Here is a 24,346-nt window from a genome sequence, read left to right on the forward strand (position 1 = left end):
AGCAAGGACAGGGACAGGTGGGTGGCACAGGGGTGGCAGTGGCATGGCAGGGGGTGGCTGCTCTGCCATCAGCTGGACAGAAGGACAGGACTCAGGGACACAGGACATGGAGGTGGATGGGAGTGGGGGCAGCCAGAGGCAATGTCATTGCCCAGTTAGGAAGCACAGAGGAGTAAGTACGTCTAGTGAAAACTCCAGCAGGAGACTCACAGAGAACTTGGGCTCAGACACAATTCTCCTTACATTGATAGCCTGAGCCTTCCCAGCTCAGGCTCCCAGCATCCATCTGGGAGCAGGTAGTGGACCATCTGGGGCAAGAGGGCAGGCGTAGGGCCTGGTAGAACACCACCAGCTCATCAGTGACCTGCCCAGAAAGGCAGAGAAGGTCAGGGTGATGGCCCAGAAACTGCAATTTGGGGGTCTCGGGGAGTAGGAGGAGGTCAGTGGCTCAGGCAGCACCCAGGAAGCCAGGGAGATGAGCACTCACGTGAACTGTAGCTATAGCCTTAGCAGGCAAGACCTCGGGAAAGAGAAGGGCCAGAGCAGGCCCCGCAAGATGGGAGGGTAAAGGTGGACCCAGCAGGTGCCAGGGAGCACGCCAGGAGTGTGGGAAACGCGGTGTTGAGGAATGGATTCACTCCTGAAGCTCTAGTACCCAGGCTGGAACATTCCCTAGGGCGTGCTCAGGGCTTCTTCAGTGTTGAGTGAGGGAATGAATGAGTGAAAGAATGAATGAGTGAGGGAATGAATGAATGAATGAATGAATGAGAGAAAGAAATCTAGTGGATTGGTCATGCAGGCAATTGGATATTCGAGATGGAAGCCTTTCTAATCCATCCTAGGCCTATCTGTCTCAGCTACGGATCTGGTCATGTTAAGCCCCTGCTTAGAACATCCCGGTGTCCTATTGCCGTCAGGAAAGCATCCAGATTCTTCTAAGGGTAGCTTCCCAGGACCCTCATGATTCTTCCACCGTCTAGAGCTCGGGCTCTGCACCCAGACTGCCTGGGTTTACAAATCCCAGCTCAGCCCTGAACGAGCTGTGCACTTGAGCAAGTTACGTGCCCACTCTGAGCCTCCATTTCCTCAGGCCAGCATTACTTAGAGAGTGCGGTAAGGGTCAAAGGAGAGCCTAGACACAGAGCCCTCCACCGGGCACTGAGCTGAAAACACTTGCTTCGGCTGCTGCTGTTCTGAACTGCTTTCCATTTCCGGAATAGCCGGAGCTCTCACCTCTGCACTTCTGGATGCTGTTCCCTCAGTTCTGAATGGCACTTTCCCGGCCTCTTGGCTCCCTGGGGCGGGGGTATATAGTCCGTTCACAGTGGTAGCTGTAATACACAGCTTGGTGCTTAGCATCTGGTAGCATGAATACGTCCCGAAGCGGTTACATCAATGGCCCGCACTTCCTGATGGCCCCTCGCCGTGCGCGAAGCAGCCGCGGGATAACTGTGTCTGACTATTACAGCCGCGGTTTGTTAAGCTCATGGACATGCAGCCTGTCCCTGTGCAAAGGCTTTCTGTGGATCCTTTTTCTGAATCCTGGTAGTGATCGTCTGAGGTGGGTGCATTTTATAGACAAGGAAACTAAGGCAGAGAAAGGATTGAGACCTGCCCCAGGTTGGCGGTTCTCAATCCTTGAATGGGCTTAAAAACCATTGGGGACCTCAGAAATTTTTCCTTGTATGGAGTGTATCAATCAGTATGACTGGATTGGAAATTAAAACTGGACGTTTGTTTTTGTTGGTTTTTTTGTTGTTGTTTTGTTTTGTTGTTTTGTTGTTGTTTTTAACATTTGTTAAAAATGTTATTGCAGAAAATGAATGTGTACTTCCTTGTTGGGTTTCCCTGTAGGCTCAGGGGAAACATGGTGGTTTCAAATAATGACTTACTGGATGATAAGGAGGTTATAGAAATTATAGCAGGTGGTCACCAAAGGTAACTGGTAATGAGCTAGTCAACGGCTGTAAGGAAACTAAACGAATCTCCGAAAACTCACTCCAGCTCCTCATTCACACCCGGAACATTTCCACAGCCTTAGAAAATGTTAGAGATCACAGCCTTCCAGAGTACACATTCCGCCAGTGGTCACACGTCATGTGGTCTCTGAAAAACCCAGCGCGTAGGTGTGTGTGTGTGTGTGTGAGGTGCAGGGCAGAAAAGGCAAATGACTTCCTAGTGTCCATACGAAAATGGTTTGGGTCTCCCCAGTGTCCTGGGACAGGCCACAGATCAGACTGCGTGAACACTGCCTTCGCTCATGGGGCTGTGAAGTCTGGAGCTGATATTCAAACCCAGGGAGGCCGATTCCAGGGTCCACACCTGTAGCCACTGGGCTTTGTTGCCTTGTGGACTCTCATAAACGTGTGGAATTTTTGTTTTGGTCCCCAGGCTTTACCAAGTTTGCTACAGTGGGTATGTGCAACTTTTTTGATTAGAAGAATACTAACAAACAAAAGGTTGGGGGGGAAAAGTAGTTCTTGTCATATTAGTGATTGCCTACATTTTTCTAAAGTATTTGTATATGCCCAAATTCCGGTACAGGTACTTCCACAACTCTACCCCAGAACTTGCAATTTAAAAAAAAAAAAAAAAAAAATTTTTACATTTGTTATATCTTTATTGCAGTATTCTTTACAAACCGTAAACTGCACATACCTATTTATTTATTTATTTGTTAAAGATTTTATTTATTTTAGAAAGAGCTCAGACACGTGTGCATATGAGCTGAGGGACGGGCAAAGGGGGAGAGAGAGAATCCCCAGGCAGACTCCCCACTGAGCACAGAGCCCTATGCAGAGCTTGATCCCAGGACCCTGAGATCATGACCCGAGCCAAAATCAAGAGTCGGATGATTAACCAACTGAGCCACCCAGGTGCCCCTAAACTGTACATATTTAAATGATACGTTTGAGCATCTCCATCATGCGTATACATCCACAAAACCATCACAAGCTATCAGTTAAGATAGCAAACATTTTCCCCCCCCTGCCTCAAGCTTCCCTGTGGCCTCCTCCCACAGCCCCAGCAACCACTGATCTGCATTCTGTCACTGCAGACGACTTTGCATTTTCTAGGGATTTATATCAATGAGAGCATGCAAGATGTTCTCTTTTTGTCAGGCTCTGTTCCCCAAGCATCATGATTTTGAGATCTCATTCACGTTGTTCCCTGTATGCACAGCTGGTTTCTTTTCATTGCTGGGCACTATTCCATTTCCTTACCACGGCTTATGGAGCTACTCATCTGGTAGACGTTCCAGTGTTTGGCTCTTACACATAAAGCTCTAGATACTGGGCAAGTCTTTGTGTGGACATAGGTCTCCATTGACCTTGGGCAGATGCCCAGGGCTAGAAGGGCCGGTCCTCTGGGTGAGTGTATATTCAAGGCGTATAGTCTGGGTGTCCTCCCGACTGGTTTTGCTGTTCCACACCTCACCAGCCGTGGGAGAGAGCTGCAGGTTCTCCCACCCTTGTCAGTACTCAGTAGGGCCGGTGCTTTTAACTTCAGCCAACCTAATGGGTGTATTCTAATTTTTCAAATTCAGACTCTGCAGTAAGTTTCAGGATATTGCTTCGGGAAGAATCCTTTACAAGAAATTTGTGGCATGCATGGGAATTAGCGGCCCTCCCACCATTTCTCCGGTTCTTGGTCCAAAGGATCAGCTGTTAAGTGAACATTTTCAAAAAGAGGAGGAGCAGGAGCTGGAGGTTTCGGAGAGGTAAAGCGAAACAAAATGCAAGCGCATGCGGAAACCACATGCCTGGTGTGGGCTGGGTGTTCAGTCAGTATTTGTTGACCGAGTGTTGTAATACTTTATTATTTAAATGAGGAAAAATGGCAAACTATGAATACAGTGATGAGGGTCAGGGGAGTTGGGAGCAAGCAGAGATCTGTGGGATGATTGGGTTGACTGCTAGTTCTGGACGCGAAAACACTGAGGTCCGAGAGGTCTGCGGACCGGCCTCGGGTCACTCACAGACTTGGTGGCCGTGCTGGGTTAAGAACCCAGGACCTTCAGGAAACAAAACAGATGAACAGAGGGGAAGGGAAGGAAAAATAAAATAAGAGAAAAACAGAGAGAGAGGCAAACCATGAGAGAGTCTTAACTCTGGGAAACAAACTGAGGGTCGCTTGCGGGGGAGGGGAATGGGGGCATGGGGGAACCGGGCGACGGCATTAAGGAGGGCACATGATGAAATGAGCACTGGGTGTTATATGTAACTAAAGAATCGCTAAAGTCTACCTCTGAAACTAATAATACACTCCATGTTAACTAAATTGAATTTAAATTAAAAATTTAAAAAGAAAGAGAACCCAGGACCCTCGGCTCCCAGAGAACCTGTCTGCCACCCAACCATCCCATCCCTGCATTCACATTTGTTCTTTTCCAGAAACTTTGACTCCTTACCACCCTTTAATATTTATGGCAAAATACACCCATTAAACCGGTTAACATTTTCTGACATGAGTGATAGAATTATTCAAATGATCACCAAATTGAATCGTAACAATAAAACATGCTTAGCAAATCCATTAAACATCAGACTGATGAATATTCTAGCCCATCCTCATTTTGAAAAATATAGGTTTAGTCTAATGAAAAGATATTATTTTAACTTGCTGGTTCATAGCTTATAATAAATCCACGAGGAAAGGTAAAATGTAGACCTATTCAGCAGGCTTCACTCTGTCATTTTCCTTTAAAAAAGTTCCTAAGTATAGAGCAGTGGGAATATTTTAATGCTATGCTAATGAAATTTGAATATCTGGGCATTTCCCTGGGAGCTGCTTTATAAATGGGCAGAAAGATGATATTTTAAGAGAAAGGTTAAATGTTCTGTGATGAGATGTGTCTGCCTTCTAAAACCAATGGAAGAGCTAATGGCAATTAGGCGTTTTATAAAATGTGGGCATTCCTGGAGAGCTCTTCAAAGCTGAAGGCAGACACAGCAGGAGAGAAGTCCTTTTTCTGCTTTCCCCCGTGCCCCCCCCACACCCCCCACTCCAGAGACTTTGAGAGAGCTGAAGAAATAATTATTCTCAATCACACCCCCGCCCCCTGCACTCATAGCACATCACATAAAATCTAGATTTTATAAATCCACTGGACCATATAAATCAACTTGGAATAGTTGTGAAGGTCTCTTCCTTCCCACGCATGCTCGATGACTTTTTTGGCCTAGTTACCACAAAACAGCCTACTTCATTTAAAGCTTTGTCATGGGCTCCGACTTTTCCTTTTCCCGGTTCACACAAATACTTACTTTTCCCGCCATGTCCTGTCACACGCACTATTCAGCCAGCTCCAAGCGTAGCTGGAAACCTTAGTGCAGGGAGGACCATACCCGGGGCCCTGGAGCTCCCCACCCCGGCCTGCGGCCCCATACCAGCACCACCCCGAGAACTTTCTCCTGACACAGTGCCGAGGGCCTTTCTGGAAGCCACAGCCCCAGGTGACTAAGATGTTCTCAAGCCGGGTCTTGTACCTGCCTATCTGTTTCCTGGTTCGGGAGAAGGCAGTGGTGGACCTCCTTGTGGTCCTGGGTTGAATCCCCGTTGGGTGAGCTCTGCTGGATCTAAAGGCCTGGTTGTGGTTTTAGAACCAAGCCCGCTGAGGACAGAAGCGCCCTGACCAAGAGCAGGATCAAGGATGAAGTCTTTGAAAACCTCAAAAACCATAAACAGCAGCAGGACCCAGCCTTCAGAAAACTATTTCTTGACCTCAGCAAGGAACCTAATGGCAAAATTAATGTACGTGACTTCAAGAAGGTAGGAGAATGGGTTTCTCTGTTTCTTTCGTTCCTGGAAAAGTTCAGCAGTTTGGTTAACAGGCTTGAAGGTTGGGAGGTGCATTCCCAGCAAGGGCTTTATTCCCTTAAGGGTGAAGCAGATCCATTTCGAGGCATCTTTGAACAGTGTAAAAGGATTCTTTGGCCCAGAATGCCTTTGGCAACTTCCTTCGGAGAATACTTTTGGTATGGACGTGGCCAATTTTTGATATTTAAACTTTCCAGAGTGTTCGTGGATGTGGTATTTGGCTGGAGGAGTACCTGGCTGGTGCTTCTAGTACATTCTGGAGCAGAAGGGGGGCGGGAACCGAAGCTGCTCGGGCCCCTTCCCTGCCAGCGAGGAGTTCCTGCCATGCCGTGATGACAGAGCTGTGGTTTGTTCCTCGAGAAAGTGAAAAAAGAATCTGGCAGCAGCAGTGGGAAGCTCAGAGCGCTGAGGGGAACTGGGAGGTTCTGCCGGAAAGAACTCAGCTTGAAGGGTTCTGCATAGACTTCTTGAGGAATTAATTTAAATGAGTGCTTAAAATTCCCGTTACGACCCCTCTAGCTAATCGTCTTCAGCTACTTTTAAGAAAAGCGTTTCAGTTCAATGTAGCAGTGTCTGTGTGGACAAATTTGGAGGAAGGCAATGAAATACATTTCCAAGAAGAGAATAATTATATTAGTAGCTACTATTTATCTAGTGCCTGCCCCCATGCGAGGGTCTGAAGGAGGCTCTGTGCTTATTTTCTCTCTGGCGGGCAGCATCCCTGAGGCCAGATGGAGGAGAGAGTGGGGTATCCGCAGGGGGTTGGGGGGATGGGACAGGGTGGCTACTGGCGCAGTCACTGATAACCCTGGTGAGCGGTTTTTATCGGGGGAAGGAGGTAAGTGGGTGTGAATCACCGCCTCCAGGGCGCCTTGTCCTAGACTCTCTTGCCCCCAAGCCCCCCATGCCCAGCAGCCGTGAATGACCACGATGCTCAGGGCTCTTGATTCATGGCATCAGTTCATAGGTTCTCAGGAGGTAAGAATCCCCTAAGCTGCCACTGGTTTTTCAGGGACTTTGCAGGAGTCACCTTAGAGAAGGGCAGCAGGTGGTAGCAAAGCAGGGGCCACTACCCCGGACGGCAGACGGCGGTGCAGCTGCTCTCCGCTGCCCACCTGTGAACAGGTCTGTGAGCTCAGCGGCACGTTCTTCTGTCTTAGGGCTTCTCTGCCATCACTAAGCCAGTGACTCACCTGTTGGCATCTCTACTTCCCATCCCAGACCGCCCTCCTAAAACTTCAGTCTCTGGTGCCCACCTGCCTACTTGACTTCTTCGTGTGGGTGTCTGGAGATAGCCGAATTGCCACCAAAGCCTTTCTGCCACAGCCCTTCCGTTCTCAAGGGCAGCCTTGTCCCCGTCGCTCAGGGCTATAATCTGGGGTCTTCCTTGACTCTTTCCTCTTTCTCTTGCACCCATGCCCATTGCATCAACAAAGCCTATTGGCTACCTTGAAAGTCACTCCAGAACATGACTGCTGTCCCACCTCTTCTGCTTCTGGCCATTGCCACCTCTCTGGTCTCCCTGTGCCTGCCCTTTCCCCACTGTGGTGTTTTCTCAACCCAGTAACCAGAGTCACAGTCCCACGGGTCTACAGAGGCAGTCAATCCTGCTCAGAACCCTCCCATCTTGCCCCCGTCTTGCATGAGTACAAACCAGAGTCCCAGCGGGGCCTGGAGGGTCCGGCAGTAGCCAGCCCCTCGCTGCCTCTCTGACCTCCACTCTTACCACCCTCCCTGCTGCTCACCTCGCTCAGCCACACCAGCCTCCTGCTCTGCCTCTGACCGCCGGCCATTGGCTGTCCCCTCCACCTGGAGGGTGTCTCTTTGACGGCTGTGTGGCTGTCGTCCTCACCTCCTCCAAGCCTTTGTCCAATGGTACTTCGCGGTGACCCTGACATTCCCAGGGCAAATACAACCTGCTCTCCCACCTTAATCTCCTTTACCCCATTTTTTTTTCACCTCCTGCCATGGATGTTGCACTTAGAATCCTTCCATCCACCACTTTATTCTGCTATTTCCCTGACTTCCTCTGTTAAATCGCATACTCCAAAGGTGGACGTTTTTCTCTCTTTTGGACAGTGAGGCATCCCAGGTGGGATGGCACAAAGCAGGGCCCAACGTTGACTGAATGAATGGATGAATTTGGATAGTCACTAGAATCCCCAGTGGTGCCCAGAATAGATGCCACTTGGGGACTGAGGGAGGCAGGTGTTTCAGAAGCCCGTCGGGATTCCTCGGCTTGAGGCTGTTCCCGCACCTGCCCGTGGCGATACCCAAGCCCACCTTGGTCCCCTGCCCTGCCCCTTGAGCTTCCCTGCATTCTGGCTGACCTTGGGGGACAACTCTGTGCCCAGCTGGTCTGCTGCTCGCTTCACCGTGGTGGCTGCACACCTCTCCCTCTCGCTCCCGTCTCCTGGCTTTCCATGCACTCCCTGCCTTCTGAAGATGTGCCCCTGGTGAGGGCAAAGGGAAAAAGAACCCGGAAGGACAGGACCAAGATGCAGGAAGAAAAGCCTCTGGCTGTTTCCACAACTAATTTGCTGGGAACCCAGTTAGGCAAGTTGTCGACTCGTTTCCCCCCTAGTGACTTGTGCGGTTTAACTTTTGGGAATCATCCTGTTGTGACCACCTGTTTAGCCCGAAGATCAACAACCCTGGGGTGATTTTAAACAGTCTGCTGGGAACCCAGGTTTGACCTTCATAAGCTGATACCTTCAAACCATTATGTACATAGAAACTTCACTGTTAATTGAAGAGGTTATTTATAGATCAGGTGCTTCCCGTACTGGTGAGGTCAGAGCTGGAGAGATCATAGTCCGCCACCATAGAAAGAAACATAAGTTCAGAGTAGACCTAACGCAGGGCACCCTGATGCCGAAGGTTCGGGAATGTCGAACTCCTGTGGCAACAAAACCTTTGGAATCAACTCCTCTGAGATCTTGAAGGATCCGTGACAAGGACAACCGTGTCAGTGTCGTTACAGCAGTGAGAGCTGTGATGATGACGACGACGGGCCGTCCCTGGGACAGCCACGATGCTAAGCGTGCTCTCCACCATCACCGCCAGCGGTCTTGCCCCTCTGGCACTCCGGATCTTGCTACACGGGTCTTATTTCTAATCCTCGAAGAAACCCTGTGGGGCATACATGACCTTATGCCCATTTCACAAATGAGGAGGCCAAAGCTTAGGAGTGAGTTAGGACAGTGGCTCAGTGTGGTTCAGCTGGGAAGCTGCTCAGGCCCTTGGATTGGAATCCACGTCGGTCTCTATCAGCCTTAGACCTTTGCCAAGTGTAAGAAGGACTAGCTGGGTGTCAGACGGGTTTGCTGGGTGTCAGACGGGCTAGCCAGGGGTGACTGATGGCAGCTTTGAGGTTGTATCCAGCCTCAGAATTCTGGAAGGAGGACATTAATTTTAATGACACTGTCCTTTAACTTCTTCTTATCATTTTAGTTGTAGATACGCAACTTTCTTGAGCTTGTCCTCCCCAAATCTGCCGCACGGTGTTGAGTACGGTGCAGCGTTTGCCGAGTTTCATGGCGGGGGAACTGGGAGTGAGGCTGTGTCCATCACACATCCCTGCTTGCTCACTCACACGCGTGCAGTTCTTAATTTGCACTTAGCACTTAGCCGTTTGCCCAGATGCCTGGTACTCTGAATGAGAAAGGCTCATTCTTTATTCTCACCAGCCATTGCCTGGCCTGTGGCAGGGACAGAAGGTGGCTGGCTGCACAGGTTCAACGCGGGACAGCCATAATAGAGTCTCCGCATTGTCCTTGCTGGGGACTGTTACTGGTTTCACCACTGTGGTCAGAAAGAATTTGTCTGCTGGACGGATTTATTTGTTTACTAATAATCTGTGTCCCCCCCCCCCAACCCGCCGCCTGCCTTTTCTCTCTCTTTAATGTAAAAGACATCAGAGTTTCTGGAGAGTATGAGGTGACCAGCAGCGCCTCACTGAGCCCTCCCACCACAGGCAGAGCTGTTGGGGTCTTAATGGACTCTGTGCGTTCCAGGTTCAGTGTGTCATTCCCGTGGGGGAGGTGGAGGGACTGATCTTTCTGGAATACTGCTAGACCTGGTCTGGGTAGATCGCATCCGACATTAAATCATCTCTCACAACAAGCCCGGAGGCATAGTCTTTCTCCCCGGAAGTGCCCCTCTTCTGGTTCGTTGCTGGCTCTGGCTGCTGTACCACATGGCCTGTGACTTTAGCAGAGTTTGTAACGTGTCATTGTATTTAAATGACGAGTCAAGATCTGGTGGTGGTGCAGGAAAAGGTTTTTGAATTTCAAGTTGATCTAGAATGCTTTTTCCTTCTCCTCGCCCTCTCCTTCACGTGCTGAGTTAGCAGCAACCACCCCCCTGCCCAAAACCATGTCTGACTTAAGAGAGATGGTTGTTTTTCTCTCTTGTAATGAGGATTCCAGACCTTGTCTCTGCAGGTCAGCCCAATAGCTCTACCATGTCTTCAGCAACCCCTGGCTGCTTCTAGCTTTGTCCTCATTCAGCCTCATTCTCGTGCATGGAATATAGCTGCTGGGGCACCAGCCATCACACACATTTCAGGCATAAATAAGGGAAAAAGTGAAGGCAAAAGGCTTGAGCCAGACAAGTCTTTCCTCTTTTTTTGAAGGGCTTTCGTGGAAGCTTCCCTTGGCAGCTTCATTCAATGAAGACCAGACTGTGATAGATAGAGGTCTTATAGAGAGAAATACACGATTTTTTTGCTGGGTATGTTACTACCTTTAGAAAAAGCAAGGTTCTGGTTGTAAGGGAGACGGAGGAAGTACATAACATGCAGGCAAATGTAACTGTCTCTGCCGTCCTCTCTCTTTGTAAACCTTTTGAGGATGTCTGTTCCACACTTGGTATCAGACTAAACCACACGGGGACAGGGGGAAAGCAGACGTTCATTGCTCAGGGCCAGTGACCCATGGGGGAACATAAAATGACAAAACATCCAAGGACATGTAAGTCAAGATTAGTCTCATTGCATAATTAGGCTAATTGAGCTATTCTATCCGTCAGGAATTTGAGGGCGGCTTTACCTTCTAATTCCCTGTAATTGGCTGTTCCCGTTGGTAAATCTCAATTCTTCATCCTCGGTAAATACACTGTATGTTGTTCAGTTTGCTGTTATCCTTAAGCCCCATCCCCCGAGTCCCAGCTGAGGCCCCTGGAGACAGACACAGGGCTGCAGATCTCATCAGCAAACTTACAGAACCCCTGAGACGTGGACTAGCAAAGCAGGAGTGTGTTACAGCCCAGCCTGGTACCCCAGATTCTTGGTGGCCGTGGCTCCTTGCTTCTCACCTGCCTTGCTGGGGAGGAGGTGAGCTTTCCTTCCTCTTTCCAGCAGAGCATCCCCATGCCCTCTGCCGGCTGCTCAGACTCACATAGCTAGGAACTGACACCCTCCCATCCCCAAGCATCACTTCCTGATCACACAGTCTTTTCCACTTGGGGGGCAGGGACCAGGATATAAACCAAGCCCCATGAACACTGCTGAGCATCTCAAAGGCCTCGGGCATGGATGAGCAAATTAAGTAAGTATGGTGACTTGGGGAGACTTCGATTTTTTTTTAAGTCTGGTATTAAATATTTTCCATCTGGTTTTAAACCCTCTGTTGGGAGCTTACAACTCTGGTAAATAAAACAGATATTTAAAAACCCTTTATTGTATATTATGGTCAGTTTTGTGAAGGGAAAAACAAAAAAAAAAATTAGAGAACCGTAATGGGAACAAACAGAATGAATTCTTGCCACTTTTGACAACATAGATGGATCTCAGGGGTATTATGCTAAGCAAAATAAGTCAGAGAAAAAGACAAATACCATAGGATTTCACTTACATGGGGAATCTAAAAAACAAAGGAAGAAACACAAAACAAAGCAGGAGGAGACTCAGGGATACAGGAAACTGTGGGTGTCTGGAGATGGGGAAGCCTGGGCTATGGGGGTAGGGACAGGTGAGGAGGATTAAGAGCTACAGACCTCCAGTTATAAGACACATCAGTCCTGGGGATGTGAAGTACAGCAGGGGAATATAGTCAGTAATAATATTGTCGTAACTTTGTGTGGTGACAGATGGGAAGTAGACTTATCGCGGGGATCATTTTGTAATGTATAAAAACATTGAATCGTTATGATGTGTGCCTGAAACTAGTAGGACATTGTATGTCAACTATACTGAAGTTTTAAAAAGTTTAAAAAAGGAAAAACAGAAACTTTTGTAGTAAGAGACTTAGGTATATCTATACTGAATCAGAGACCCCGAGAGCAGGAGATGTGTGTGGGGTCATCCCCCAACTTCTGCTGTTTGGTATATCGTGTTGCATTCTGGCTACAGTGGGCGCAGAGAGGAGTTCTCCATGCTTGCTCTGAGGCCCCATCAGATTCAGCATATGGAGCCCTGGCTCTTTATCCTTGTTGGGGGTGGGGGTTGGGGGGCTCATGACTCAGGTAAGAAAACAGGGAGAAAGAGATGACGTGCCATGCTCTGGAGGCCCAGTGGTGGCAGCCGGATGAGTAGACCTGGTTCTTTAGCTTTGTGTTCCTCACAGCTTCCCAATGGTGCTCATGTTTTAAGGGGTGACCTGTGTTCAAAGTCGGTGTTCATTTTTGTTGGGCCATGCCCCAAACAACCATCAGAGGTCTGGATTTCTCCATCTTCCGGCCATAACCTTCACCAGAGGTCAAAACTAGACTCTCGCAGCTCCTGGCTGTGCCCCAATGGGTCAGATCTTCCAGGGCTGGAGCAGCTGCTGACCCTTGGTGTCTGTTGATCCCGTCTCCAGGGCTTCTGTTTTTGCCTCGTGTTCTTAAGTCCTTCTCCCTGGATGGCCTTTGTCTCCTAAGTACCACAGTGTGGGGGCTCGCCTTCAGTCCCAGAGGCCAGCACTTTTCCGGAAGGCGAAGCCAGTCAGGGTCTCCAGTTTTGCCACTCCAGTGCCACCAACCTAGCAAACGCTGTGCTGAGTGGCCCCCTGGCTGGCCCAACCCTGTCTCCCAGCCTCAGTTCCACTCCCAGAGCTGATGACTCCCTGGGAAGAGAAAATGCAGTTGCCTAGCCTCAGTTCACCCCTGAAGGGTCCTCCTCATCTGGGAACTTCAATCCCTCAGATGTCATGGCTTCCTTGGCTATCTGATGCCTTCCCATTATCCTCTGATTGCTGGGGCTCTTCTCAATGTTTTCACTGAGAATATTAGCACACTAGGAATTGCTCCATCCTATCCTGAAGCAACCAAGGTCTAGCAGTTTTATTAGTCTTTTCCAAGTAACAACCTTTATTGTTATTTCTTATTTTTTTAAAGATTTTATTTATTTATTTGACAGAGAGATCACAAGTAAGTAGAGAGGCAGGCAGAGAGGGGTGGGGAAGCAGGCTCCCTGCCGAGCAGAGAGCCCAATGTGGGGCTTGATCCCAGGACCCTGGGACCATGATCTGAGCCAAAAATAGAGGCTTAACCCACTGAGCCACCCAGGTGCCCCTGTTATTTCTTACTATACATTTATTTTATATTTGTGTATTTCTGCTGTTACTTTGATGATTTTTTTCCTTCTAATTGATTGGGATTTAATTTGCTCTTTTTCTAATTTCTTGAGACAAATATTAGATCATTGCTTTTTAGCCTTTATGGCTATACATTGCCCTCTAGGTACAGGCTTAGCCACATCTACAAGTTTTGGTATCTCATTCATTGTCATTCAGTTTAAAATATGTTATAATTTCCCTTGTGATTTCTTTTTTCCAATGGTTTATTTGAAAGAGTGTATTGTTTAATTTCCACACAGTGAGATTTTCTAATTTACCTTTTGTTATTGATTTTAAAATCGATTACATTGTGATCAGAGAGTAAATTCCAAAGTCTAAATGACTTCAGCCTATCTTATTGAGGTTTGGATTATGACCCAACATATAGACAATTTCCGTAAATTTTCCATAAACCCATGAAAAGAATGTATACTCCATCACGGTCCTTCAGTTTTCTAAGTATGTCACTTAGATTGAGTTCATTAATTGTGTTTTTCAGAACTTGTGTATCCTTATTGCCTGCTCATTCCATTAGCTATTGGCAGAAGTGTGTTGAAGTCTCTCATCTAATGGTGCATTTGTCTCGTGAAGATCTTCTTTATTCTGTTGATTTATTCACTTTGAAGCTAAATTATTGGGTGCACATAGATTTAGAATTGCTGCAGCTTCCTATGAATTATCTCCTTTATCATTATGTGACATGACTCTTGATACAGAGTAATGCTACTTGCCTTCAAGCCTATTTTTGTCTGATAATAACATAGTTACTTCAGCTTTCTTTTGATTCATGTTTACATAGTGTATGCTTTTCTGTCCTTCCACTTCAAACTTTCTGGGTGCTTATATTTCAAGTAAGTCTCTTATAGGCAGAATATAGCTGATATTTTAGAAAATAGGTTGTGACACTCAGTCTTCTATTTGTAGTATTTAATTACTAATCGCTTCTCGGCCTTTTGGCTAAGATCAAGTGTAGTATTTAATTACTAATATTATTGGCTTTATATCTATCATCTTAATATTTTTTTCTATTTGACCTTTTTTTAGAATATTCAACTATGTCTATTAGTCCATTTGCCCCTCTGTTTCTTCTTGCCTTTTTTTAGAATATGCAACTATTTCTATTAGTCCATTTGCCCCTCTGTTAGCTTATTGGTGAAAACATTCTTCTGCCATTCGTTCAGAGGCTACACTAGCAATTACAACATGCATTCCTGTCTTATAGTTTGTAGTTAAATATAGATCATCATGTTTATCACTTCCCTAACAATGCTGGATTTAAAAATGCTTTAATTTCACTTACCCCTATCTTTTGTGTTATTGTAGTCATGCATTTAAATCTTACACCTAGGTTAAATCCTGCAAGACGCTATTATCATTATTATAGTAAATAAGCTGTCATACTTGTCTATGTATCTACACTTGCTCTTGTTCTTTCCATCTTACATTTTTGTGCTAGCACCTGCACTCATTTTTATTCTGTCTAAAGGCCTCTTTTGTGCTGCTGCTAATGCAAGTGTGCAGACAACTAACTCTCTGAGTTTCCGTGTTTTTTTACATAGTTTTCCATAGTCCTTACCTCACATCCTTTTTCTGATCCATGACCCCATCCAGGATCCCACATTACATTAAGTTGTCACATCTCCTTAGCTCCTCTTTGCTCTGGAAGTTTCTTTCTCAGACTTTCCTTGTTTCTGACTGACCTTGACAGTTTTGAGATTATTGGTCAGCTATTTTTTTGAATGTCACTCTTTGGAATTTGTCTGATATTTTTCTCAGGATTAGACTGGGGTAATGTTTTTGGAAGGAAGACCACAGAGGTAAAGTACCCTTCTCATTGCATCCTGTCAGGGGATATGCCATCAGCATGGCTGATCACTGTTGATACTGACCTTGATCACCTGACTGAGCTGTCTGCCAGCCTTTTCCAACGTAAACTTATCCTTTTTTCTTTCTCTTTTCATTCGAGGAGAAGTCACTATGCATAGCCCACAATGAAGGAATGGGGAATTATTATGCTCCACCTCTTTAAGGGGACAATATCTATATAAATTATTTGGACATCTTCTGCATGGGAGATGTGTGTGTTCTGTACCATGTGTTAATTTGTTCATTTCTTTATCTCAGTATGGACTCCTGCCTCATTATCCTTTAAGTATTGTTATGATCCTTAGTAGGGTTTGCTTTTGTATTCCTGATTTTGGTCATTTTTAAAAAATCTTTTCTCTTTGTTTATTGAATAGTTTAGCTGGAGGTTTATCATTTTTATTGATCTTTTTAATAAAACAAGCTGTGTTTTCATTGATTTTTCTTTATTTCAGTCATTCCTGGTTTTATCTCTTATTTCTTTTCTTCTGCTTACTTTACTTATTTTTACTTCCTTTAGGCTTAATTTGCCTGACACATAAAGTGATTCTTCTTGGAAGGTTCATCTTGAGAACTTGGTAGAATTCCTGATGGTAAAATCCATGAAAGTATGGCCCCCCTCCAAAATTTCTCAGTCTTAAGCTAATCCTCGTTCCACCTCCAGTACTTTGTCAAAATTACCACTTAAGTGTTCTGCCAGTTTGTGGCTACAGTGGCTTCTGCTCCAGGCTAGCTGATCTTGGCTGTGATTGTATGTATTCACCTGTCTTTCCGGATGTCAGATTTCTCTGATGGCTCTAAGAAAAGTTACTGATTTTCAGTATGTTCAGCCTTTTTCTTGTAACAAGAAAAAAAAGTGAAGACTTCCAAACTCTTCACAGTTAAACCTGGAAGCAGAAGTTCACTTTGACTTTTTAAAGATATTTTAGCTGGGAATAATGGCATATTAGGTTGGCAGTTACTCTCTTCTGGCATTTTTAAGATATCATTCCATTGTCTTCTAGCAGGTTGAAGAATTGTTGATGAATAAACCATTAGACTTCCTGTTGCACATTTGAATGCATGCATGTTTTTCTTTCTCTAGCAGTTTTTAGGGTTTTTCTTCTGTGTTTGGATTTTAGCAGTTTTCTAGATGTGTTAAAGTGTGCCTCTCTTTGTATGAGTCCTGCTGGGGTTTGCAGGTCTTCTTGAGTCTGTAGGTTGATGCGTTTAATAAAAATTTTATGAAAAATTCCTAGCCTTTGTCTCTTCTCCTTCTACTCAGTCCCCATTCTCTGTGTCTTGGCCTCCAGTTATGTATGTTAGACCTGTTCACAATATCTCACTTATATTTCACTCTTTTATGTATTTTTCAATATTTTTTTCAGGGCTTCAGTCCCAGAATTTTCCACTGACCTCTCTTCCAGTTCATTAATCCTGTGTTCTGCTTCAAATCTGTGGTTAATTTTATTCATATCATTCTTAATTTTAGTATTTTTTCAGTTATAGGATTTCCATTTGGGTTTTTTTTTTTTAAGATTTTTATTTATTTGACTGACAGAGATCACAAGTAGGCAGAGAGGCAGGCAGAGAGAGAGAGGAGGAAGCAGGCTCCCTGCGGAGCAGAGAGCCTAACATGGGGCTCGATCCCAGGACCCTGGAATCATGACCTGAGCCGAAGGTACAGGCTTTAAACCACTGAGCCACCCAGGTGCCCCTAGTTATTTTTAATATATTCCATATTTGTGTCTTTTCTTCTATCATCTCAATATATACCTCTATTTTCTTAAACATATTTGTAGCTATTTAAAAATCTTTTTTTCCCCTGCTAACTCCAATATCTGGGTCACCTGTAGATCTTTTGCTATTGTCTTTTGTTTCCCTTGATTTGGGGTCACATGGCTATGTCTCCAGACGTGGCGGACAGATTTTTATTAAGTATCAGATATTGTGTTAAGAAAATTGAGAGGCTCTAGACAGTGGCACCCTTTCTTTTGCTGGTCAGGTAGAATGGGGACTGATGACCTTAATTCAGTTAGGGACTGAGCTGATTTGAGGCTGGATTATAGTTTCTCAAGGTTCCATTTGATTTTTTTTTTTAAAGCCTCTTCCTAATGTAGCCTCCAAAGTTTGTAACTCAGAACCTGGGTTATTCTCTGAGTCCTTGCTCCTGAGAAATCCTGAACTTCAACCTTTATTTTCTCAGGACCACAAGCTGACAAAAAAAAAATCTAATTTGGCTTTCTGCCTTGATTCTTAGTCTTCTGTCCCACATACCTTCCAAACTCAGCAAAGATCTTGAGGGTATAACTGGAAATGTTGGGCTCAGTTGTCTGCTTCTCCTTCTCATGAGGAATCTGTTGAAATCTCTGGTTTGGATGTCAGATCCCTTGAATTCATCATAAGTTCTGTTTGCTTCTCCACCTGCTGGTAGTGGCCATCTGCCTGGGCCACCAGCCCCAGGCTGAGCCTCTTGCCTTGCTCCCAAAGTGCATGAGTGAAGGTTCTGAGGGTTCCTCTCTTCTCAGACTGTTTTGCCTTTGAGTCCTGGTTGCCTCAGCTGCTCTCTCTATTTCAAAGAGATGTTTTGCTGTATTTTATCTGACTTTTCTGTTGATTCTCAAAGGAAGCATAGACCTTCTGCAAGGAAAAGTATTCCAACACACTGAACACCAACCATTCTGTTTCTGATGGGCATTCACTTCTCTTTTAATTTTTTTTTCTCTTTTCATTTTTAAAATCTCTTTAAACTCTTTCTTTAGGTGTCTCTACATACTGATGTTTTTATTTCTATGGAAGGGAATCCCAGGAGTGGGACTGCTTGGTCTAACATAATATTTATAAACACATTGTCCGTTTGCTTTTTTAAAAAGGTTTATTTATTTATTTGAGACAGGGGGATTGTGGTGGGTTGGGAGGGGCAGAGGGAGAGAGAAACTCTAGCAGAGTGCAGAGCTAGATGCAGGGGCTAGATCTCACAACTCCAAGATCATGACCTGAGCCAAAATCAAGTAGGACACTTGACCAGATGAGCCACACAGGTGCCCCTGTTTGCTTTTTAAGACCACACACTATCACAGTTCCTGTTTCTGATAGCTATGTAATAGAGTATCTTTTTTCCAACCCCTGTTAGCAATAGGCATTATAGCTCTTTTAAATTTTTGCTGGTCTGGTAGTTTTAAAGTAATAGCTCAGTTTAACTTTAATTTATATTTATTTCCTTGACAGTAAAAGTGTGATTTTTTTTTTTTTTTGCTATTAGGATTTGTTCTCCTGTGACTTGCCTATTTATATCTTTTGCCCTCTTGTCAATGTTTAAGAGATGTTTATTATAGATACCATTATTTATCCTATGCTCATAAGAAGGTTTTGAGTTTCAAGTTTACCCCTATCCTCTGGATTCTGACCCCTGGAACTCTCTTCCCTGCAGGGCTCTGTATATCTCTTAATTAGACCCCAGCCTCTGCCCTCCCAGTTTCCACAGCTCTTCTCTGACACTTTCCCCTTTGACTGGCTCCTGCCTGCTTCGTTCCTGAGGGCATTGCTTCCCAGTAGTCCTCTCCCCCTCACTGAGATGTGGGCTTGAAAGGGACAGTTATCTGTGTCTTTTCCATTCTCTGCCCCATCCTCAGCATCTAAAAAGGGGGCCAGCACATAAGTGCTCAATAAATATTCTTTTAATGAACCCCATCAATTTTGAAAAGCATTATAGTGTTTTGGTTTAAAATGTGAACTCTGGAGCCAGACCACCAGAGCTGGAATCACATAATACCCATGTGACCTTAGGCAAACCTCTGGGCCTCGGTTTCCTTATCCCTAAAATGGAAATCATAGTAGTAGCTACATCAGACGATTATTAGAATTAAGTGGGCACATATATGTGTGTCAGTTTCCTAGGGACTTGTAAAAAAATTACCCACAAGCTAGATGGCTTAACACAACAGAAATTTATTCTCTCTCAGAGAATATTTCTGGGGCCAGAAGTCTAATATCAAGGTGTCAGCAGAACGATGCTCCCTCTGGTTGCAGAGGAGGATTCTTCCTTGACTCTTCCAGCTTCTGATTGTTGCCGGCGGTCCTTGGCATTCCTTGGCCTTGTAGCGGCCATTACTCCAATATCTGACATCTTCCTCTGGTGTCTCTGTGTCTTTACTTGGTGCCTCCTCTCTGTGTGTCTGGATCCAGATTTCCATCTTATGGGATTGCATTCATTGGATTGAGGGCCCTCCCTAATCCAGTATGACCTCATCTGAGCTTGATTACGTCTGCAAAGACCCTGTTTCCATTGAAGGTCCCATTCAGTAGGGCCTGGCTCTTGGGTTCACTCTTGTATTCATAGTGCCTTCAACAACATGTGGTGTACAGGTGTCCAAAAAAAATTTGTTGAATTAGTTAATTGATCAACACTTTGTTTTCTGTACTACAAATATATCTTAAAATCTGTCATTTGTCTTTTTGTTTTATCTTTTCCATTAAAATGTTTAAAGTATTGTATGACCAAATATATTTGTCTTCTTTCCTGTCTTCCTTTTTTTTTTCCTTTTTAAAAAAAAATATTCTGGATTTGTGGTTTTGGTTAATAAAGTGTCATGACTCTAGTCCCCAGGTTCCCCTCCCATATTTTATAGATAATCTCCTAAACTTTCTTGCAAGAATTTTTACTGTTTTATTTTTTGAATGAAATGCTTAATCAATATAGAATTAATTTTTGTGTATGGTGTAAGATAGGGTTCTTCTGTATTTCTTCTGTATTGTCATTTGTAAAATTCTCATTATATGTGGGTCTAAGTCTGGAGATTTCCATTTTGTTACACTGATCTCTACATCATTTCTGTATCAATGCAATATATATATATTTTTTAGTGAAACTGATATTTTTTCATTTTTCTTCCTTTTCACATTTTCTTGGCTACTCTGAGGCCATGTTTACATTTCTCCATAAACACTTCATTCATTTGCATTATTAGGACCCCCCCAAATGTATTATTAAGATCACAATTGGACTTACATTAAATTTATGTATAAAAATGTGCTTTTGAAATCAAGAAGATAGAACATAATGGAATGTGCAGAAGGGGAAAACAGAGCCTTTCATTCCCAAGGGGAGTGTGGCTGTTCAGTGTCCCCTTCTCCCGCCACACTTGACTCGGTGCTCAGCTCTGGGCCTCAAAGCTTGCACGCACTTGCCCTTTGGACAACAGACCGAACACTACGGCTTGAGGACAGCCTTCTCTGAAGGAGGAGTGGCTCATCTGCTCTTATCTTCCATCCTCATAATCTGTTACTCTTCTGCCCACGGAACACCCTAAGATTTTACACATGTATGCAAGAATGAGCAGGTTCTGGATATTTGCCTCTAAAATTACACGTCTGGTCGATTTCCTCATTACACCTGGAATTCCCCTTGACATTGAAAAGCTGTCAGATCACACTGAGGCTGTCTCATTTCACAATTTTTGAAGGTTGATTTTGGTACAGCATTTTGTCCTCCTGAGCCATCAGGACACAATTTTAGTCTTCTTGGGTTCTGTGGGGATAATGTATTTTTATAAAAGTCTAAAGCAAATCATCATTGCCATCATCATGCCTGCAACAAGAAAGAAAAGAAAAACCACTGTTTTACAACTCAGGGATCACTGCTGACAAGCCATTGCTCTGTCTGAAAGTCCGCGTTGGGTGCTAAGGTGGAAGGAAGGATTGCTTTTGAGAATGTGGTGTGGTACCATCGCCAGGGGATTAGGTAGAGTTAGGTGGGCCAGACAGATCTGGCCTATGGACTAGAAATTTCTAGATTTGAGGTGTGGTCAGATCATGATCACGGTATCTTTCCAGTGGTCACAGCATTGTGGAATATGGAATTTCCTAGATGTAAAGAGCTGCAAAGGCCCTGAGAGCTTGTGCACCTGTCATTATCCTCTCTCTACCCCAGCTCCTCTGTTTCTACCATCTCAGGGGACTCTTCCCTTACCGAGGGACGTTGGGCTTGGTCGTGTGGCTTTCTTTGACACGGTGTGTGACAGATGTGGCCTGAGCAGCAGCCTTAGATCTGCTGTGCGCTTTAGCTTGGCCTTGTGCCCCAGCAATCTGCTTGTAGAAGAGCTTTCCCAGGGCAGCTGTTGTCCCTTCAGTTTGAGCCCCAGCATGAACACACCTGAAACAGGCCTAAAGCCGGCCCGCAGCCTGATGCTGAGCTCAGTCAGCCCACGGCCTGGATCACCTGGCCGGACCCATCTTACATCCGCCAGACTGCCCTTGACCTTCACATCCATGAGCGTGAGGGCAAAGGCTTGTTTTCGCACCAGCCACTGGGCTTTGGATGTTTATCAGGCAGAAGCTGGCTTGTGGAGTCCCTGTTCCTGTTGCAAGCCTGTTCCAAAGACGTGGAACGTAGAGGCTCAGGGAACACCCACACCCAGTCTCCATGGTGTCTTCTGCGGGCTGTGTGGGCTGTGTCATCTGAATGGGGAGTGACATACTTCCCAGCATGCCACTGTGCAGAAGACACCACTATTGCCCGTTATTTCTAGAGCCCGAAGCCTCAATGGTGAATGCAGACTTCAGTCACCAGGGCTGGGTTGTTGTCACTGGCCACCAAGCCTCTCTGGGCAGTAACCCACACCTGAGTTACTGGGGTGTCTGCCCACTACTCCTGTGCTCCCCTGGCTCCAGGCTCCTCATCTGTAAAGGATGAGGTGGGAGTGGATGCCAACAGGCTTCCCCAGAGCTTCGTCACAAGATGCTGCTGTCCCGCAGTGTCCCACTAGCATGTGTCCACACCTTCGCTCCGCCACTTACGGCTGTGTCTTTCCAGGAAACAGGTGGCTTAGTTAGCTTCCTTCCTAAATGTTGATCTCCTCATTTGTAAGATGGAATTGGTCATATTTCGTTGAGGAGCACTGCGAGGTTTAACTAAGATGACTTATGAAAGTCAAGTTGGTACAGTGTCCGGCACCTTGTAGATCTTCAGTCAAATTCTCTTTCTCAGTGACACCTGTGAAGTTTCTATCACCACCTGGAGGCAGGAAGGAGTGTGGACAGCTGTGAGGCCCGCTCTGGCCCTTGGCATGAGGAGATCAGAGCTGGGACTCTGGTCGAGATACTTGTCACCTTAAACTCTCACCCCTGAGCCCCTGTCCCTGGCACACCCACCACTGGCCATGTTCTCATGCAAGAGGTTTTTATCGCTGCAAGAAATGCTGAAGGAAACTCTTCAGGATGAAGGAGTTTGGTCCTAGATGGAGCTCAGATGACCAAGAAGGAATAAGGAACCTTGGAAATGGCACATATCCAATTAAATATAGAAGGCTATTTTTTTGTAATTAAAACATGCATATGGGGGCACCTGGGTGGCTCAGTGGGTGAAGTGTCTGCCTCTGGCTCAAGTCATGATCTCAGGGTCCTGGGATCCAGTCTCGTGTTGGGCTCCCTGCTCGGTGGGGGGCTCTGTTTCTCCCTCTTCCTCTGTGCTCTCCCTGTCTGTCTGAAATTGATTAATGGAAAAATCTTTTTAAAATGCATGTAAGTGTTTAAAGCAAACATTTTCATGTTGTCTCAGGCTTATAATCTATGTATTATAATCTTTTAATCTATTATATATAATAGATAATATGCCTATTTTATATATTATATATTATATACTAGATATCTGTTATATGTGTATATGTATATAGGCATATATATGCCAATATATATAATTGGCATATTATATATATTATATACTATATATCTATTATAATCTATGTATTATAATGTATTATAATCTTATAATCTATTACGTGGAACAAATGGCAACAATAGCTTAGAGGGCAGGGGGCCGGGTAAGGCAAATATGGTCACAAGGGTTCTTCATTTTATGTGATGTGGTTTGGTATGAACTCTGGGTAGCCTGTGGAAAGGTAGGGGTATATATATTATAATCCCCAGGCAACCACCAAAAAGATGACGCAAAGAGGCATAGTGAGCAAGTATTCCTCACGTGGAGATGCGAGTGAGTGTCTCTGTCCGGGGATGCTCTGCGGTGGCTGCTCTGGGAAAGACCGAGCCACTCACCCAGCTTCTCGTCGTGGCGCCTACTCGGGGCCATGTGTCCTCCTCCACCGAGAGCCAGCGATATTCCCCGGGAGTGATGTGGCCTCTTGTGGAAGAGCCCGTCTGCAATCCAGGGGACATCCCAGGGGAGGGGGGGTGACGATTTTGTAATCAGAATATGTCAGACCAATGGCTTGTCACTCTTTGAGAAACTTCCTTAGGGACATGCCTCCTAGAAAGGACTTGAATGGTTAAATGTTTTGAAATTTGCTTTATAAATGCTGCAGTTTAGGCGTACATGGTATGGTAAGTTGCCTCCAAGGGCTCTGATAAATCTAGTTGATTTGCTGCGTTCATCTTAGAAATGAGAGTGTGCACAGGGAAGCTCCAGAAACACGCGTGTTTGCAAAGTGCCTGGTGCCTCTTCTGGCGAGCACCCCCGCTGGGTTTTGCATCCTGCGTGCCGCTCTGTGCCCTTCAGCGGTGGCACGCCCGCAACCTCTGGACAGGCTGCTCAAGGCATGCCTAACCTCCGTGCTGCTTCACAAGCCTCCAGGCTGTGAAACATTTGCCTACAGACATTTCCTGACTATCCGTTACATATGTTTTTGTGAAAGGACTGTGCAAGAGGAATTTGCAATGAATAATTCATGTGTAATTGTTTTCAAAATATAAAGTTACTTTTCAAAGAAAGCAACCAATCTATCCATTTCAGAGTCCCCCGCCGCTTGGGTCCTTCTGTGTGGGCCACAGCTTTCCATCGAAACGCTCGTGCCATCCCGTGCTGGGCCAGGCTCCCCCACAGAGCTGGGACAGGGTGCGCGTCCAGATGGCGCAGAGCCGTCCCAATTCCCAGCCAGCGCCGCCTGCTCCAGTCCCCATGCAAGCCTTTGGGATCGTCTTGGATTCCAGTGCTGCTCTGCACCGAGCCCCTGCAGGCAACACCACCGCACCTGCATTCCGTTCCCTTTTCGCTCGGCTTCCGCTCCCGCACCAGACACTTCCTGCAGCCTGTTACTCTAACTCATGCCCACGGCCAAGCCAAGGCCACTACCAGCGAGCCACTGTCACATTCCACTCATTACTGACACTGATAGTGAGGATAAGAACAAGTCAAT

The 24,346-nt window shown here is 45.6% G+C and overlaps 1 protein-coding gene across 1 annotated transcript in view; it reads left to right on the forward strand.

Moving 5' to 3' along the window:
• The window catches only part of LOC111157666 (EF-hand calcium binding domain 6), a 202,967-nt gene that overhangs the window by 96,216 nt on the left and 82,405 nt on the right, over positions 1-24,346 (forward strand). Inside the window, 2 exon segments of the mRNA XM_022519282.1 lie at positions 3,548-3,721; positions 5,604-5,772. Of these exon segments, the coding sequence (XP_022374990.1) occupies positions 3,548-3,721; positions 5,604-5,772 (343 nt within the window).

The sequence above is a fragment of the Enhydra lutris genome, unplaced genomic scaffold (genome assembly GCF_002288905.1).
Source record: "Enhydra lutris kenyoni isolate GAN:26980312 unplaced genomic scaffold, ASM228890v2 scaffoldscaffold55, whole genome shotgun sequence".
NCBI lineage: Eukaryota > Metazoa > Chordata > Mammalia > Carnivora > Mustelidae > Enhydra > Enhydra lutris.